This window comes from Hordeum vulgare, chromosome 7H (genome assembly GCF_904849725.1).
Source record: "Hordeum vulgare subsp. vulgare chromosome 7H, MorexV3_pseudomolecules_assembly, whole genome shotgun sequence".
In the NCBI taxonomy this organism is placed as follows: domain Eukaryota; kingdom Viridiplantae; phylum Streptophyta; class Magnoliopsida; order Poales; family Poaceae; genus Hordeum; species Hordeum vulgare.
In genome coordinates, this window is record NC_058524.1 from 623,862,101 (window position 1) to 623,880,554 (window position 18,454).

At 44.6% G+C, this 18,454-nt stretch overlaps 1 protein-coding gene across 1 annotated transcript; it reads right to left on the reverse strand.

Annotated features, from left to right (window-relative positions):
* Positions 1 to 12,320: 12,320 nt before the first annotated feature.
* Positions 12,321 to 13,985, reverse strand: LOC123409604 (heat stress transcription factor C-2a-like). Its single transcript, XM_045102460.1, has 2 exons — positions 13,932 to 13,985; positions 12,321 to 13,139 (listed from the first exon to the last, which is right to left on the reverse strand). The coding sequence occupies exons 1-2, from the start codon at positions 13,983 to 13,985 to the stop codon at positions 12,321 to 12,323; spliced, it is 873 nt and encodes a 290-aa protein (XP_044958395.1).
* Positions 13,986 to 18,454: the final 4,469 nt, after the last annotated feature.

Consider the following 18,454-nt stretch of genomic DNA (forward strand, 5'->3'; position numbering starts at 1 on the left):
TTGCATCCTACGTCTGACCTAGTTGCAATAATTTCTGTTTTTTGTATCCTCGACATTGTATGTAATGGTATACTTGAAAAGGCTGGTCTGCAACCAACACTCAAAGCTCTTAAAAATGGATGATAGTAAATAATGTGGTATATACATTTTGAAATTACCTGCTTCAGATTTAATAATAGTAAGGCTCTTTGTATTTGTTATCCATCTCATCCGGCACAAATCATATTGTTTCTGTGCGCAAACTGAATAACTTTATTTTTTATTGGCAAAAGGCTAGGATCATTCACAAGATATCTACAACTATTCAGGTTTTGTAGCATGCCGCTCTCCAAATCACCATAAATTGTACATTCGCATACACATTATAGCGTTCTAATACACTTCATTTGATATTAAAAACAACTTTGGAAGAGGATCTTCTTCGCGCTTGAACATTTTACTCCAAGGTGCTCTAATGAATAGATTATGAACTTCGAGTGTAGTGATGTGAAGTTGCTCGTGCTTGGAATTGGATTGATGAACCTACTATTCTCAATTGAAGCCATGCTTTCCTCGGTCAAGCAGTTACATCACCCCTTCTCCCTTACTCCCTCTCCAATAATATGGTGTGTCTATTTGATCCATGGAGTTAGTCGTGTTTGATTGCTAAGATACATGATGAGTCTAAAAAAACAGGTGCTTTTGAACATGCCTTCATGGAAATAAAAGGCTGAAACATTGACTCAATTTTCATGTGCTAGATACAAAAATAAGTCCAACTTCCCATATTCGTCTTTCAGAAATTCGGTATGCTATGCTTGGTTTCTGATCTTAATATAGGATATGGAAACTAATGGAAAGTACGATATTTGTGTTGAGTAAATAGGTATTTTTTTATTAATTTAATCCAAGAATAAATGATGACATGACGCAAACTGTACTAAGCACATACTGATATTTGGCCATATTATCGTGTACTAGACAGATTGTAGAAACATCCACACATATCACTAGTATAGCTTAGACAATAATGATCAGGAGCGAGAAAAACGAATTATACCCTCTGTTTGGTCAGTTGGCCGTTGCAGCAATAGTAGCGGCGATAGCGTCCTCGGGTGCCTTCTTGACGGCTTGGATCTTCTCGGTAGTGGCAAGTTCAGCATCGGGGGACATGGTGATGATGAACCTATCGCCCCTCTCTCATACAGGATCCGAAGAGGCGGGGTTTGGAAGGCCTGCTCTCCCGTTCACCGTGTATGTGGTGAATGGGAAGGAATCGTCGGTGACAGTAGAAGCAAAAGGAACGATAGAGGCGGTGCGCGTGGAGTAGATGTGATATGTTCTTGTGACGGCTAGGGCTGGAAGACGCCTCACATATATAGGAGCAGCCGCACAGAGAGACATGGACTGAACCCACACCCGAGCACATAACATCCCACGATCTCACGTCTCAGATCGTGGCCCATCTGTTAAAAACTCTATGTTCCTGACCATAAAAAATAAGTGCATATGTGTGAGATCGGCTAGGCTTAATCCCGCAACCCATGACACGTACTGACGAGGCGTGGCGAGGAGGGTGGCGAAGGAGGGGTGCACGAGGATCACTTCTATTCTCAAGCTCTCATATAGTACGTGGAAGAGAATCCCTTACAAGGAGGTCCAACTCCCCTCCAACTCCCGGGGTGGTATTAATGTTCCCACCATCCCCTTTTCATGACACCTACATTGGCCCTTAGAGATTTTCAAAAATTGTTGGATGGGCCTAAATCCCATTCCATACTTGAATAGTCGTCCACCAGATTTAGAGGGCTCATTATGTCTTTTTTTTCCAATCATTGTTTCAATATACCCGTATTTTAGTGAAGACCTATTAAGGTTGAACTTCACTTAAAGCAAGTGTAGCTACACTCCTTTAACAATTAAACAACGGACTATGCCTTGAATTGTCAATTTGGCATAAAGAAGTTTCACCACATCTCTTACTACTACAAGGATGCCGAAGGCGGACCTCTCGGGTGGAGCATAATAGTGGCACTCCTGGCCTATTCATGAGCTTCTCGAAATCACCGAAATATCATACAATGTGACCAGAAGTCGAACTCATCTACATTTGTTCCTCCAAAGATCGCTCCGTAGGATAAAATCTTGCTTATATAAGCTATGGAACGCGTTAAGACAATAGTCAACCTAACATATGTTATTTCCGAGAGTATTGCATCTTCAACTAAGTTGGGTAGTAAAGTTACTCTCGTGAGTTCACCACTAGCTTCTTTTTGCAGGGCCTACTTCGTTGGGTTTCCGATCACGTACGTTGGGTTAGCACAATGGAAACTTATGTGGGTCTCATACCCATCTCCATCTATGCATTTTCTATCACAACATGTGATACCCCTTTAATAAAGGGATCTACCATATTCTTGGCCGTTTGTATATAATCCAACACCGGCGCTCTAGAGTTTCTTAAACGTCTAACACATTTCAGTCTCATTCTTATATGTTTGTTGGACTTTATGTTGTCCTTTGAACTGTTTACTTTGACAATAAATGTCCAGTTATCACAACTCATAAGCATAGCCGGAATCCACATCTCAACAACTAGCAAGTCTATCAAAAGATCTCAAAGCCATTCTATTTCGACACGAGATGTGTATAATGTTGTTAATTCTGCTTTCATTGTCGATCTTGTTAAGATCGTTTGTTACAAGACTTCCAAGATATAGTACCCAATTGTGGTCTTCATCACATCAGCATCAGAGATCCAATTCACATAACTATACCCTTCAAGAACCGAAGGGTACCCAGTATAGTGAACTCTATAGTTCATAGTACCTTTCAAATAGCTTATATTTCTTTCAACAACATGCCAATGTATATCACCCGGATTATTCAAAAACCGGCTCAATTTTCTCACGGCAAACACGATGTCAGGCCTCGTTGCGCTCGCAAGATACTTGAGTGAACCAATTATTTGAAAATATCTCAACTAATCTTTAGTTGTTCCACCAAACTTTCGAATGAGCACACTAGGATCATATGCTGTTCGAGAAGTTTGGCAGGCCGAATATCGAAAACGACTCAAAATCTTCTCAACATACTGGGATTCCAGAAGTGTAATCCCGCTCTCATCATCTCTTAGTAAGTTGTTGTTTAAGATAAGATCAACCACCCCAAGGTCTTTCATCTCAAAGTTTTGAGATAAAAATAACTTAACGTCCTCAATCATCATGAGGTTAGTTCCAGATATCAGTTCATGAACATACAAGCACAATATAACTCCTTCGCCCCATCATGGAGATAGTATACACATTTATCAACTTCAGTAACAACGAAGCAAGAGATGTTAGAGTTGTATTAAATTTCTCATGTCATTGCTTAGGTGCTTGTATCCGTCCATATAAAGATTTCAGCAATTTAGAACCCTTTCCGTCTTGACAATCTATTACAAACCCATCTGGGTATTGCATATAGATTTCCTCGTGTATCTCTCCATTTAGGAAAGCTATCTTAACATGCATTTGTTGGATGAGAAGACCATGCAAGGCCACCAACGAGAATAATACTCTAATGGTGGTCAATCTAGCCACAAGAAAAGAAGTATCAAAGGAATCTTCTTCTTCTTTCGCTCTTGGCATAACCCTTGGTCACAAGCCCGACCTTGTAGTTTTCAATTGTACCATTGGGCTAAGCTTGTTTTTCAAGACCCACTTACATCCCAATGGTTTGCAACCATAGGGACCCTCAGTAATTTCCCATGTCCCATTAGCCATGATGGAATCCATCTCGTTGCAGACCGCATCTTTCCAGTAGTTAGCATCTAGAGATGCATACACTTTTGAAATGGAGTTGGGACTATCGTCCATGAGGTTGACCAGGAAATCATCACGAAAGGTCTTCGCATTCCTTTGTCTCTTACCCCTACCATGGGTTTCTAATATGTCTCCAATGTATCTATTATTTTTTGTTGTTCCATGCTACAATATTATCATTCTGGGATACTTTTTGCGTATTTATTTGCTGAATCATATTAATTGTTAGCACTAATCTGTTAACCGAATGGCAAGTGCTAGTTGTTTCTTTCTACATGTTTTTGGATTTTTAGGTTTACAATGCTAAACAATTCCAAATACCACGAAACCTTTTGATGATATTTTCTGTACCAAAAGAAGACCTCGAAGTTTTGTGGAGAAGTCTGGAGGCCGCATGAGGGCCCCACAAGCCAACAGGGCGCGCCCTGGGGGTGGACACACCCTGGTAGCTTGTAGGCCCCCTCGGCTCTCCTGACCTTGTTCTATGGCTTATAAATTCTCGTATATTTTAAAAACCCTAGGGGAGCTCCCACAACACTCTCTCCGCCGGTGCCCCATCAGAGGGGGGATCAATCAAGGAGGGTCTCTACATCAACCTTGCTTCTCCCATGGAGATGTGTGAGTAGTTTACCACAGACCTACGAGTCCATAGCTAGTATATATATGGCTCTCTCTATATATACCTTGTTCAATACAAAGGTCATCGCATCCTTGCGATAATCTATTCGATGTAATCACTTTGTGTGGTGCATTTGTTGGGACCCGATGAGTAGGTTAATGTTCGGATTATTCATGAAAAGGATTTGAGTATTCTCTAAATTATTAATTGATTCTTATTTGGATGATTATTATAGCTTTGTAAATCTCTCTGATTTATTGATTTGGTTTGGCCAACTAGATTTAGCTATCATCAACGAGAGGGGTACGTTGTAGTGGGGTTTAATCTTGCGGTGCCCAATCCAAGGGACATGACAGGTATTTGTATTTCTACCACTAAGAATAAAATTATAGGGTTGATTCATATTAATTGGATTATCTTTGTGTACATCATGTCACTATTTTCCTAACATTACTTTGTTTTACTTAATATTCTAGATGCAAGTTGCATAACGGTCGATAGGTGGAGTAATAGTAGTAGATGCAGACAGGAGTCGGTCTACTTGCTTATGGATGTGACGCCTACATACACATGATCATTGCCATGAATAAATATTGCATAACTATGCACTTTTCTTTCAATTGCCCAACACTAAATTGTTTACCCACCGTATGTCTTCTTCGAGAGAGATGGCACTAGAGAACACTATGGTCCGAGGTCTATTCCCATAAAAATTTACAAACGTTACTATTTGCTTGCTGCCACTATTTCCTTTTTATTTATTTTACAATTTATATTTATTCAACTATCATCTATACTACTTATTTACTTACAAGTAGCGAGTTCAGAGGATTGACAACCGTCTTGCTCGCATTGGGTGCAAGTGTTTGCTCTTTTGTGTGTAGGTCTTGAAGACGGGAGTTGTGTGGTCCTCTTATTGGTTCGATAACATTTTTTCCTACTGAGAAAAATACTTATCTATACTGTCTTTCTGTTGGGGAACATTGCATGGGAAACAAAAAATTTCCTACGCACACGAAGACATATCATGGTGATGATCATCTACGAGAGGGAGATCGGATCTACATACCCTTGTAGATCGCTAAGCAGGGAGCGTTAAGAAACGCGGTTGATGTAGTGGAACGTCTTCGCGATCCAAATCATCGCTGTCCCACGATCCGTCCCGATCTAGCTCCAAACGGACGACACCTCCGCGTTCAGCACACGTACAGCTCGATGACGATCTCCGCCTTCTTGATCCAACAAGAGAGACGAAGAGGTAGCTGAATTCTCCGGTAGCACGACGGCGTGGCGGTGATGATGGTGGAGCTACTCTGGCAGGGCTTTGTCGTGTCGTACCGATCTAGCTACGATGTGTCACGAAGTAGTGGAGGAAGAGAGGTTTGAACAAAGGCTTGAGGTGCTAAAACCCTCTCAAACCTCCACTATATATAGGAGGAACCAAGGGGTGGATGCCTTGCCTCCTTCTTATAGTAGGAGGGGTCGGCCGAGCCAAGGAGGAAGGTCTCCTCGTCCAATTCAGTTTGGTGGAGGAGTCCTTTCCTTCTTGCCCACCTCCTCTCTTATTTTTCTTTCCTTTCCTTTATTTTTTCTCTAACCGAAATAGCCCTATTGGGCTGGCCTCACCAGCCCACTAAGGGCTGGTGCGACACCCATGGGCCTATTAGGTTCTCTCCCGGGTGGGTGGCCCATCCCGGTAAAACCCCGGAACCCATTCGCCACTCCCGGTACTTTATCGGTAATGCCCGAAATCTTTCCGGAAGCCAAATGCAACAATCGTATATATCAATCTTCGCTTCCGGACCATTACGGAGACACTCGTGATGTCCGGGATCTCATTCGGGACTCCAAAAAACATTCGGTTACCAACATCAATAATCCAACTATACCAAAAATGTCGCCGAACCTTAAGTATGCAAACCGTGCGGGTTCGAGAAGTATGTAGATATGACCGAGACATTCTCTAGCCAATATCCAATAGTGGGACCTGGACGTCCATATTGGATCCTACATATTCTACGAAGATCTTATCATTTGAACCTCTATGTCAAGGATTCACACAATCCCGTATATCATTCCCTTTGTCCTTCGGTATGTTACTCGCCCGAGATTCGATCGTTGGCATCTCCATACCTATTTAAATATCGTTACCGGAAAGTCTCTTTACTCGTTCCGTAATACAAGACCCCGTAGCTAACTCGTTAGTCACATTGCATGCAAGGCTTGTTTGTGATGTTGTATTACCGAGTGGGCCCGAGATACCTCTCTGTCACACGGAGTGACAAATCTCAGTCTTGATCTATCCTAACTGAACAGACACCTTCGGAGATACCTGTAGAGGACCTTTATAGTCATCGAGTAACGTTGCGACATTTGATACACACAAGGCATTCCTCCGGTGTGAGTGATTTACATGATCTCATGGTCATAGGAATGTATACTTGACATGCAGAAAACAATAGCAACAAAATGACACAATCATATGCTACGTTTATAGTTTGGGTCTTGTCCATCACATCATTACCTTAATGATGTGATCCCGTCATCAAGTGACAACACTTGTCTATGGCTAGGAAACCTTAACCATCCTTGACCAACATGCTAGTCAACTAGAGACTCACTAGGGACATCGTTTTGTCTATATATCCACACATGCATTTATGTTTCCATTCAATACAATTATAGCATGGATAATAAACGATTATCTTGAAACAAGAAATATAGTAATAACTATTTTATTATTGCCTCTAGGGCATATTTCCAACAGTTGCATCATCCCCTCCTCTTCGGGGAAAAACGCAATGCAGATCACAAGTACTTATTTACTTGTCATCCTCCATAGGATTTTCATCATGTGTTTGTTCATAATATTCCATAGGAACCGCAGGCTCGGGAGTCTCCTCCGATTCCTATCTAGAAGTTCTTTGGATATCTCTGATTGAAAAATATCCTCAAAGAATGTAGCATCCTTAGACTCCCTACCTTCATGTCAGGTACCTTAAATTTCTCTACTAGAAATATATAGCCAACTCTTTTCTTAGCATAGCCCAAATTATCATAGTACATGCTTAGACTTTTTGGGGATCGACACATTGCTTTAACCAAACAGCCCCAAGTACGTAAGTACGAGAGTTTCATTTTCCTCTTCGCTCATTTCTCATAAGGAGTGATCTCATTATCTTTTGTCGGAACATTATTGAGGACATGACATGAAGTAAACATAGCCTCCCCCACCATTGTCTTGGATAAACCCGACGTATCTAACATGGCGTTAACCCAATCAGTTAGAGCACAATTTTTCTGTCCGACAACCCCGTTTGATGGAGTGAGTAGTGAGGCATTCTCTCATGAATAATACCGCGTTCCACACGAAATGAATCAAACAAAATTGAGAAGTACTCTCCACCAGGGTCTCACTAGACTCGTTTAATTTGCCTTTTAAGTTGATTCTCAACTTTTGTGTTATAGATTTTAAAATAGTGTAGAGCCTCATCTTTAGTAATTAATATATACATAGCAATATCTAGTGGAGTCATCTATCAGTGTCATGAAATGTTTCTTTCCATCATTAGCCAACACACACTTCATCTCACAAAGATCAGAATGTCTGAGTTCTAGTGGCGTCAAGTGTCTGTCCTCCACATCCTTGTGGGGCTTGCGAGGTTGCTTTTCTTGCACACATGAATGGAAGTGAGAACCTTTGGCTAAAGTGAAACTTGAGATTAAATTCAACTTAGCTAGCCGCGTCATAACACTGAAACTAGTGTGAAAAAGATGTCAACGCCAGACTTCAGATTCATAAACACTCAAATGAATATTGTTCACGACTTTATTACAAAAAATTGCGATAGAAAAGCGAAACAGTCCTCCGCATCCATAACCTTTTTCAACAAAAAGTCCATATTTCATAGCAGCTAGTTTATAAGACTCGAAGACCAATTTAATCCCTTCTCTACATTGAAGGGAGCCACTAACAAGATCCTTCTTGATGACGCGGACATGTTGCACGTTCTTCAGCTGCACGGTCCTCCCCGAAGTAAACTTCAGATCAACCGTGCCAACACCTAAACAGAAGCACTCGCACTATCCCCCATCAACACAGACCCGTGACCTATAGCCTGGTAATAGCCTGGTAAGAAGAAAACAGTGACATGTCAACACACATATGAATATTCGCACCTATGTCCATCCACCAACCGGTGGACTCACAAACTAAAAATAATTACCGTACCCATATGCACCACTCTCATTGTTGCTCACAATTATATTGGCAGACTTAGTGCCCTGTCCTAGCTTCTTTTACTCGATTGGCCACTTGTTGGCCCAATGCTCCTCCGAACCACAAGTGCAACAACCATCTCCCTTATTATTATTCTTGAAGGTCCTCTTGCCCTTACTCTTCAAGTCGGTATTCGGTTGTACATAATTATTTTCCTTGGACTTGTGGGAATTGAAGATCCTATGGTGCACCATATTGGCGACAAAAGTTCCTTCAGTCTCTTTTCCGAGCGAGTCATTTATTCTCAATTCTACTCAACACTCAGATGGCCAATGACATCCTCCACCGATAATTCACTCCTCTGATGTTTCAGAGTAGTAGCAAAGTTTCTCCAGGAATTCGAGAGATTAGCGATGATGCACCCCGCAACAAATTTGCCCGATAAATCGCACTTCAGAAGCTCAAGCTCCTTAGCAATGCACTATAGCTCATGAGCCTGTTCCGATATTGAACGGTTCTCGACCATCTTGTAATTGTGGAACTTCTAGATGCATACATCTGGCTGCCAACATTAGTATCACCCAATTTACATTTCAGGGCCTCCCGTTAGTACTTGGCAATCTGCATATGTAAATATGCGTGAACCAACTTATCTCCAATCACGCTTAGAACTTGTCGGACAAACTAGTATGCCTTCTTCTGTTCAGGGGTGATCGTTCCTATGGGAGTAGCACCTGCTATCAAGAACGCATTCATTGCCATGAGTTATAAGGTGATTTTGGTCTGCCAACGTTTAAAATATGTACCGGTAAACTTATCCGGTTTTAGTGCAGCAGTAAAATCATAACTCCAAAAAATCCTACAGATGTTAGGTTTTTGGATTGTTGAGCAAATAGGCTATTTTTCAATTAAATTAATCCAAGAATAAATCGTGAACATGACGCAATCAGTACTAAGCACATACTGATATTTGACCATATTATCACGTATTAGACGGATAGTATAAACATCTACACATATCACTAGTACTGCTAAGATAGTAACAATCAGGAGCGGGATAAACGAATTATATCCTCCGTTAGGTCAGTTGGCCGTAGCAGTAGCACTGACGGCGGCAGCGTCCTCGGCTTCCTTCCTGTCGGCTTCGATATTCTTGGCGATGGCACGTTCGGTCTCGTTAGACATTGTGATCACGAAGGCAACGCGGACATAGACAAAGAAGACGAACGACGGTGAGCAGTCGCGTGAGATCGCTCCCCAAAACCTAATCACCCCTCTCTTGTATAGGTTCCGGAGAGGCGGGGTTGGCCGACGCCTCCCATATATAGGCATAGTGCACGGAACGATCTGACGTCTAAGATCTTGGCCCGGCTATCAAAAACTCTTTATTCCTGACCGGAAAAATTAACATGCATGCCCACTTCTAAAAAACCTCACGGAAAAAAATAATATATTTGCCATCTTGTTTCAAGGGAGTGTGCATGAGTGAGAGAGAGGGAGGGAGAGAGATGCCTTAGAACTGATCACATTCAAATATGTATTCTTTGTGTGAACAGTGAGGCCACCGTCCGTAACATAAATATGATGTCATGTGAAGACCTGAACCTATTAAGGCCTTAAGCATGATTATTGAATTAAAAGCGTGTGTTATTTTTACTTACGTTGAAATTGCACGGACTCTTTTGATACTTCAAGTAAAAGCCAATGCCCGAACGACCAAAATCGCGTATTGGAGACCGTGTGTTCATAGGAAACTACTAGTAAAAATACCCGTGCGTTGCACCGGAAGAAAAAAGAACATCACATCCTGTAACCTATAACACGAGTAATTGTTTGATTTATGACCCACATTAACAATTCTCAACATGAAGAATTATGCTATCGGCCTTGCCATCTTTGTAAAATGGCTAAAAACGTTTGCATTGTTTGGTTTGCGGCGATACTATTTTATTCTCACCGTCTCTATTGTAGGTATTTCATTCAGTTAACATATGTCCGGCTTAATAAGACATATCTTAATTTAATAGAAAAATGGTCTTAAAAATGATATATTTTTTGGTTCAAAAAATGCCATTCATGAAAAGAGTTGGTGTGCATCGCAATAGGGCAAACATCTCACTTTCCCATTATTATTCTCTTTAAAGGTTCATGTTGTCTGGGATTACAGATTAAGCCATCTTATGTTCCTTGTCATATATGTATATTGAATGATGGACATGTTCACGTGTTGTAAGAAATTTTCCAATGAAATTGGTTGTAAGATACATAAGGATCCACTTTATGAAAATTCTATTGTATTCCAAAAGCTCGTAATCTTCTTCTGTGCTAATAAAACTTACTCCTTCAACTCACTCTAAATAAACTGGATTATTCGTAGTAAGTTGTTGATATTCAAAAATCCTAAATAAAAATAATTACAGAGATCTAAACAGTTATAGATCTGATAGATCAACAACTACTTCTTTGATGCGAAAGTAATTGTGCGTCATTCACATACCTGTAGCAGCTTCAAATAGACCATATATTAATATTTATATCTAGCAATTCCAATTAACATTAATTTATATTTATACTTTTCACTTCCAAAATATGACTGCCGGAAAGTAAAGAGTTTAGAAGGCTTGGCGCTCTTTTATTGACACATTGCTGCCAACATTAGGAGCAGACCCTCCACGCCAACATGACCACTTCCCCGGACATTATCATCGGGGCTCGATGTGAATCGGGATTAAGGCACTTAGAGCTGTCGGATAGATGGTACAACTAAGGGGAGTTCTCCCCCTTCTGAGTTGTCGTGCAAGGCTTGGTTCAAAGATTCTCACACCAAACAAAACTGGTTTTGCACATCTGACCTGACCAAAGTTGCTGAGCTAAAATGCAGTAAAAAAAGACAATACTCCATTGATGATTTCGAGCGCGTGTACAGCCACAAATCAGAGCTTATGTACCTACCTTCCTTTATCTGTCGGGCCAAACCCACTGCGACGAACGCCGAAAAGCCCTCCGACGACGAACGCCGGATGGAGGTAAAAGACGATGAACAAAACACACGTCCGACGACGAACGCCCGGGCCGACGAACGGTTTGTATGTTGGCTTCTATTCATCTCAACTTCCTCTAACATGCATACACTGAGGTACACACGCACACACTCGACACAGCCTAGGAGAACTATCACATTGACCGGGTACGTACACACCACAGTCCCAACAAAGACTACATCTTTCTTAGATCCTTCTTACTTGGCTCGACAACCCACCGGCGCCTACAGCTCGGCACATACCGGCGCTCGGTAACACACGCCGGGGCTCTTACAAACAGTACACACGGGAGGCTTTTATAATCAGGTACACAAACCAGCACACGCACGCACACATGACCTAGCCACCACAACGCCCACTAACCCATGCATGCATGCATCACACCCAGCCAATAACTATGACCGGTTTTGTAGCTAACGGGGCGTAGCTCCCACGCGATTAGCCTCCGCTGCCCACGCACACGCGCCCGGCGACTTGCTGTGTGCCGTTGCTCACCCGCGACCTAGAGCTGCTAGGTCATCATCGTGTGCGGGCATGGCTTAGTGTCGACATTATCTACATACACCGGCACCGGCACCGGCACCGACAGCCGGCGTCCAGAGAAGCAGTCAGTAGCCGCTGTTCATGTGAAAGCCGTAGGGCGGGGAGCCGTCCATCTACACATCGCTGAACCCGTTGCCACCGGCGAAGTACAGGTCCACGCTCGGCTCCGGCACCAAGGCCGCCTCCGGGCGCTGGTTGTTGCCGCTGCGGTGGTACGACAGCCCGTCGTCCCCCGCGCCGTCGCTGTCGAGGAGCAGCCGCGGCCTCTTGACCTCCGCGCCCTCGCCCGGGCCGCTGCCCGAGCTGTCCACGAGGCGGTGCAGCACGTCGGGGTCACCGACGACCCTGAGGACGAAGGCGAGCATCTGCTTGGGCCGGCGCTTCGCCTCCTGCACCTGGCGCCACATGGCCGCCACACGCTCCTCCGTGGCCCTCTGCTCGTTCCTCAGCCGGGCCACCTCCATCGCCAGCATCTCGCTGCTGCTGCTCTTGTCCTCGTCGTCGTCCTCAATGTCGCCCTTGCCGTGCTTGGTGTTGCTCTGGTGGCGCACGATGTGGCGGAGGATGTGCGTCTGGCCGCGGAGGAAGGAGGCGTGCGCGAACTCCCAGCGGTCCGGGTCAACCTTGCGGAAGCCGTAGGTGTTGAGCTGCCGGACGAAGCGGGAGAAGTTGGCGGGCTTGAAGTGCGGCGGCAGCAGCATCTTTGAGAAGGCGAATGAGTCAGCGGCGACGAAGCTGTTGCCGGCCGGCCCCCATGCGACGACGGCGTCGGTGGCCCGGTCGTCCACCATCCCATACGTCTTGGCCACGAACGGCGCCGCACCAGAGAAGAGAAGATGCTTGCTTGTTGCTGCTCGCTGGTTGGGGAGCGAGCGGCGAGTGGATGAGTGCGACTGGGAGATGAGATGTCCCTGTTGCTCTCTCTCTCTCGGCTATGTAATGTACGTATAAGAACACGCTGACCAAAACGCTGACCAAAAGTGAAAGGGGGAGGGGAGGACTGCGGGTTCAATTATCAAAATAAACAGACGCTTTTCTGTAAAACGTTTCTAACTGAACCATTTTTATACTTAAAAAGAAGTGCGGGTTGAATACTGAAAAACGCAGGGGCCTTTTTGGAGAAACACCGGCGACGTACGACAGAAGCGATCGGCGCTTTATTATTACTAGCAAAAAGGCCCGTGCGTTGTAACGGGAGAAAAAAATACCACACGCTTCTAATCTTTTTTATAATTATTTTGATTTATTATAAAATAATAAGCTAACTAACTAATCTAGTCAGTCCTATCCTATTTTGTTGAGAAGTCAACACGTCCATTGTTAATTCCACCATGATGAGAAATTGAGCGGGACAAGCAAAAGCAAAACAAAGAGGCTACGTGAATTGATCAACAGACTGTTATCTTATTTCACTCATGGGGTAGAGAATGTGGGATCAGATGACAAACTGAAGGTGGTGTTCCATTCTCTGTCTCTACAACAATACAATCTTACATTCAATACATTCATTCATCAGCAAACAAATCCCCATAAAACAAAATTTCTTGCCGGGCACACGTTTGGAGGCATGGGGAGGGGATCTCACCAGATGATGAGTTCTTTCCGGAGGAGGAGATACGATGAGGGGAGCAAGGATTAGGCGCCTCTATCCGGCCATAAGGAGTCGCTGTTGCCACGCCATAACCTCGGAGTTCTCCGTGTGAGCCATGGAGGCCCGCCTCCACCTGCAAGTACTTCGCTCCACCGCGCCTTATCTGCTCGCCGCCGTTGTTCTGCATCTAGCAGATGCATCATCCCCAGTCACTATAAATGTCGCGTTGATTTGATCCAGAAGTTGTGCTCGAGCGTCAAAACGGGGGCAGCAAGCGGGCAGAGGTACAGCCGCGGAGGAGGGTGACTTGAGATCGACAACAGTGGTGGTTGAGGTCGGCCGCGGCGGCGAGTGGTGTGGCAGCGGCCCGGGCATAGGCCAGGGTGGAACAGGGTCGATGCGATGCGCTCGAGCGCTGCAATGGGGGCAGTGAGCGGGGAGAGGTACGGCCGCGGAGGAGGGTGGGTTGAGATCGGCAGCGGTTGAGGTCGGCCGCGGCGGCGAGTGGTGTGGCGGCGGCCTGGACACAGGCCAGGGTGACCCAGGGTCGACGGGAGGAGGCGATGCGTACGGGTATAATTTTTGCAGCGAATCATTTTTTCCTTTTGCGTTGCAGATAATGATGTAGCGTGGGTTGAATACAAAAATTATAGGGTTTTTTTTATAAAAATGTTGTGGTGGGTTTTTCGACGAAACCAATAGCCGCTTATTATTAGGTATAGATTAGGGAGAGAAATCAAAACGCCTCTGGACATTCCTTGCACGGCAAGCCTCCGACCTGCACGCACGTACTTATACAGTATATGCTTGCAACGGCGGGTGCACATTGATCCGAGCTATCGAGAGTAGGTTTAGAAGATATGGTTAAGTTTGCGTGCATTTCCATAACACACAAGGTTTAAGGCGTATTGCATTTACTCCTAACAGCTAATTAGTACTTCATTATACTATTTCTATATGCATGCATAGTGTGAATGTTATTTTTCAACTCATTTTACAGTCAATCAATAACAACCTAGGGTCTAGAGAATTTTCATGCACACCTTTTAAACCGTAACGAAGGGAGTACAGTAAATTAATTATATATATCAACCGGTCGAGAGTAACACATAAGTTACCGCCGGCACCTCATGGGGACCGAGTGCGACTTCAACGTGGTCTTGCACCACGTGGAGAACGGCGGGTGCCTCGAGAAGTTCATCAAGGCAACGAACGAGTGCAACCCCTTGGACAGGGAAAATGGACGTCCACGTGTCGTCAACGTCGAGGCGTGCATCAAGGCGACGGCGGCGCTGCGCAAGTGCTTCGGCCGCAACCGCCGGTGGTTCGAGCACCAGTACATCGTTCGCATGGACTACTTTCTCGACGAAGATGTCAAGCCGTCGCCGGAGGAGGTGGAGGAGGAGGACAGTACGCGGTACAGGTGGTGGACCGGCATGAGGAGAAGCTAGATTGCTTGTAGTAATTCCATGCATGTTTGATAGTGATAGTGATTCTTGCAAGTTTGATAGTGATAGTATTGCATCGGAATCGGATACGATAGATCGATCGTTTTTTTCGAAAAGAGATCGATTGTTTGGTACCATCCATGCTGCCTCTCGGTCCACTGTAAGGAATCAATTAACTGAACACATTAGGGATGAAATGCTAGCTCATATCTGTTTGAGGTATAAGACAGAAGGTCTCAAAGACTGAAACAGAAGGAAACATTGGATAATATGTCCAAGGTGTTAGGTTGAACTCTCGTTCAATGACTCAACGGTCCATTGGAACCTTGACCCACGCCTTGATCGGGGGCGTCCAGCCCAAACAAGGCTGGTGGGCCCCTGTCGCGCAGTGCTATATAGAGAAGGTGGGGACCATGACACAAGAGACGAGGTTCGCCGCCGCCACTGGTTCCCCACTCTCAACCCTAATCCGATCCAGAGGGTAGCACTGAAGCGATGGGAAGTCCATCACCGCCGCTACCGCATCTCTCTCTGCTTTCCCACCGTCGCCACCACGTCACGATGGACGCTGGAGGGAGCTCATCGAGTGTACAACAAGGTAATAAATCACCACTCACACCGAACTCATCTAGCCTTGACGATCAACGGGATCTATCAATGGTATCATGAGCCACGAGGCTTTTGATGTGTTTTCGGTTTAAATATGTACAAGAAAGCATTCCCCTCCCCGACATGAACCCGAGAGGGGCAAAATTCAAAGAGAAGAAAGAATTCACCGGAGTTATCTCCGGCAAAGAAGCGCCGCCGCAAAGCCGTGCCTGTTCCTCTCGATCCCCACACGCATCGGCATGCCGAGGTGTGGGGAAGAAGAACCAACCTCTCCAGTGGCAAAGAACGGACCTGATTGATCCAAAAGGCTAACAAAAAAAGGGGGGACATGCAAAGGAAAAACCCCAAACAGGGCAAAGGGCACCACCACCACGCCCTTGACGGTGGCGCGTTCACCTTGAAGGTGCTTGCGCGCGCCGGCAAAGGAACGGAAGTGGAGCCACCATGACATGTGATTGCGGGACCGAAAGAAAAGTGGCACCACGGCCGACCCACTCGATGGCGGCGCGCTCACCGCAAAGGGAACGCGCAACCGGCGAAAAGGAAGGCCACAGTGCCATGAAGTGTTGCTCCACCGATGCCCATTACTCTCTCTGTCCACGTTTCAGAAGGGGGGAGGGGCTGGTCGAGCTAAGGCAAAAGAAAGGGAAGAAGAGAACCGGCTATGTGGGGTTGTAGCCCCATGCCGGCGGCCAGATCCGGGATCACCTCGGCAGGGCAAGAAAACCACCACGCAATGGAGCGCCGAAGATGCAAGGAAAAGGGCTCTGGGAGCCAAAGAGCGCCGCTCGAAAGACAGAGAGCAGCGCGAAGGGAAGGGGGAGGAAGAGCCGGCGTCACAGGCAACAGAGGTGCGCTCGGCGCGGCGCAACAGGTCCCTGCCGGCGCCGGCGACCAGAGCCAGCCGCTCGAGCGCAACACCTCGCGAGACGAAAGCGAGCAGGGCACGCTACAGAGAAGAAAGGCCAGGAAGCCGCCGGCGCAAGGAACAACGGCCACCGCCAAGGGGCGCGAGGGGGAGAGCCTCGGCAGACGTCCTCTCCTGCCAAGGGACGCGAGGGGGAGAACCTCCTGCCAAGAGACGAGCGACGAGAACCTCTCTGTCTCGCAAGCAGAATGGTGCAGCCAGATGAGAAAGCGGCGTGGAGGAGAGGGATTTTATCCCAGCGATAATAGCGCCCGGCCGTCGGATCTAATCCGACGGTCCAGGGCAATGACCTAATGCAGATGCGGGCCACCAGGTCGACTCGGGCCAATGGGCCACACAGAGACACGCAGCGCCAGGCCTCAGGCCGGCCGACGTGAGGCCCCTAGGCCGGAGGTAAGGCTAGCCCAGGCCAGGAAAAGGTGGGCCTCACGGGCTGCAAGGGGGCGCTGCCAACAGCGCCAGGCCGCCAGCTACACAATGTTTTAAAGGATTTTTGATTTTGTGTCTACTTTAGGGAGATTTAAAAATGCTTTTTCTATGCATTTTTTCCTTACGAAAATATGTTTAGAAAATAGAAAGGAAAATGTTCAAAGTTTATGTAAAAATAGATAGAATAGTAACACTATTTTTCTGAAAAGAAAAGTAAAAGGTTCTGGAAATAAAAGAATATTTTCAGAATAAGAAAAGTTCATGAATTTTATGAAAGGGATTATAAAGTTCATGAATTTTATTTTATTTTCATTTTAGCATAATATTCTTCTGTAAAGGTGCATGAGTTATATTCATGTTTTTCCGCTACAAAGTAAAAAGGTTAATGCTCCAATTAAATTGGAACCAACGGAAAAATTTAATTGGAAGAGCTTTTCAAAGCAATGTTTTTTCCCTTTTGGGTAAAATAAGATTAAGATAGTTTTCGCTATGACAAAAGAAAAATGTTTGTTTTAAAGTTAAAATATGGTATTGTTGTTTTCTGACCAACGTTGATGATAACAATGCTATAATTGTATGAGTCATCTTATGTTCAAAGCTTAAATCTTTGATAAATTTTGTATCAAAGTGATCAATTTTCATAGCACAGATAGAGAAATGCATATTTATTTTTCTACTGTAATATGGTTAATGCTGATGATTATTTCTTAGCAAAGTTGTTCAATAGAAATAATATCATCACATTGTTTATGAGTTACATGCATTATTTCCATTTCTGCCCAACGGTGACATGGAATTAATGTAGAAGGATGATGTTTTATTCTAATTCTGCCACAACGGTTATTTAGAATATACAAGAAAGTTTTAAAAGGTTTAATGTACATAATATTAACCAGACCAACGTAGTGTTATTTTATGCTCATTATTGTCTGTTTATTGCCTAAGCTCTCCCAGACTAAAAGTTTTTTTTTCATGCTTTCATTCATGAAAGCGAATGGTTGGGTACTAGTGACCCGAAAGATGAAAAAGAAAGGTCATAACTTGAGGGAATATATTCTCTCTAAAGAATGGATTCACAAGAAAATAACTCTTGGATATTAATTCAAGAAAAGAAAAGAGATATATCATTGAGAGTCTTGATTGACGAATGTCTTTCATGTACTCTCTATGAAGAAGTGTCATTTTCCAGTCAACATGATTGAGATGAAACAAGCAACATGCATGTTTAATTTGACCAACGTC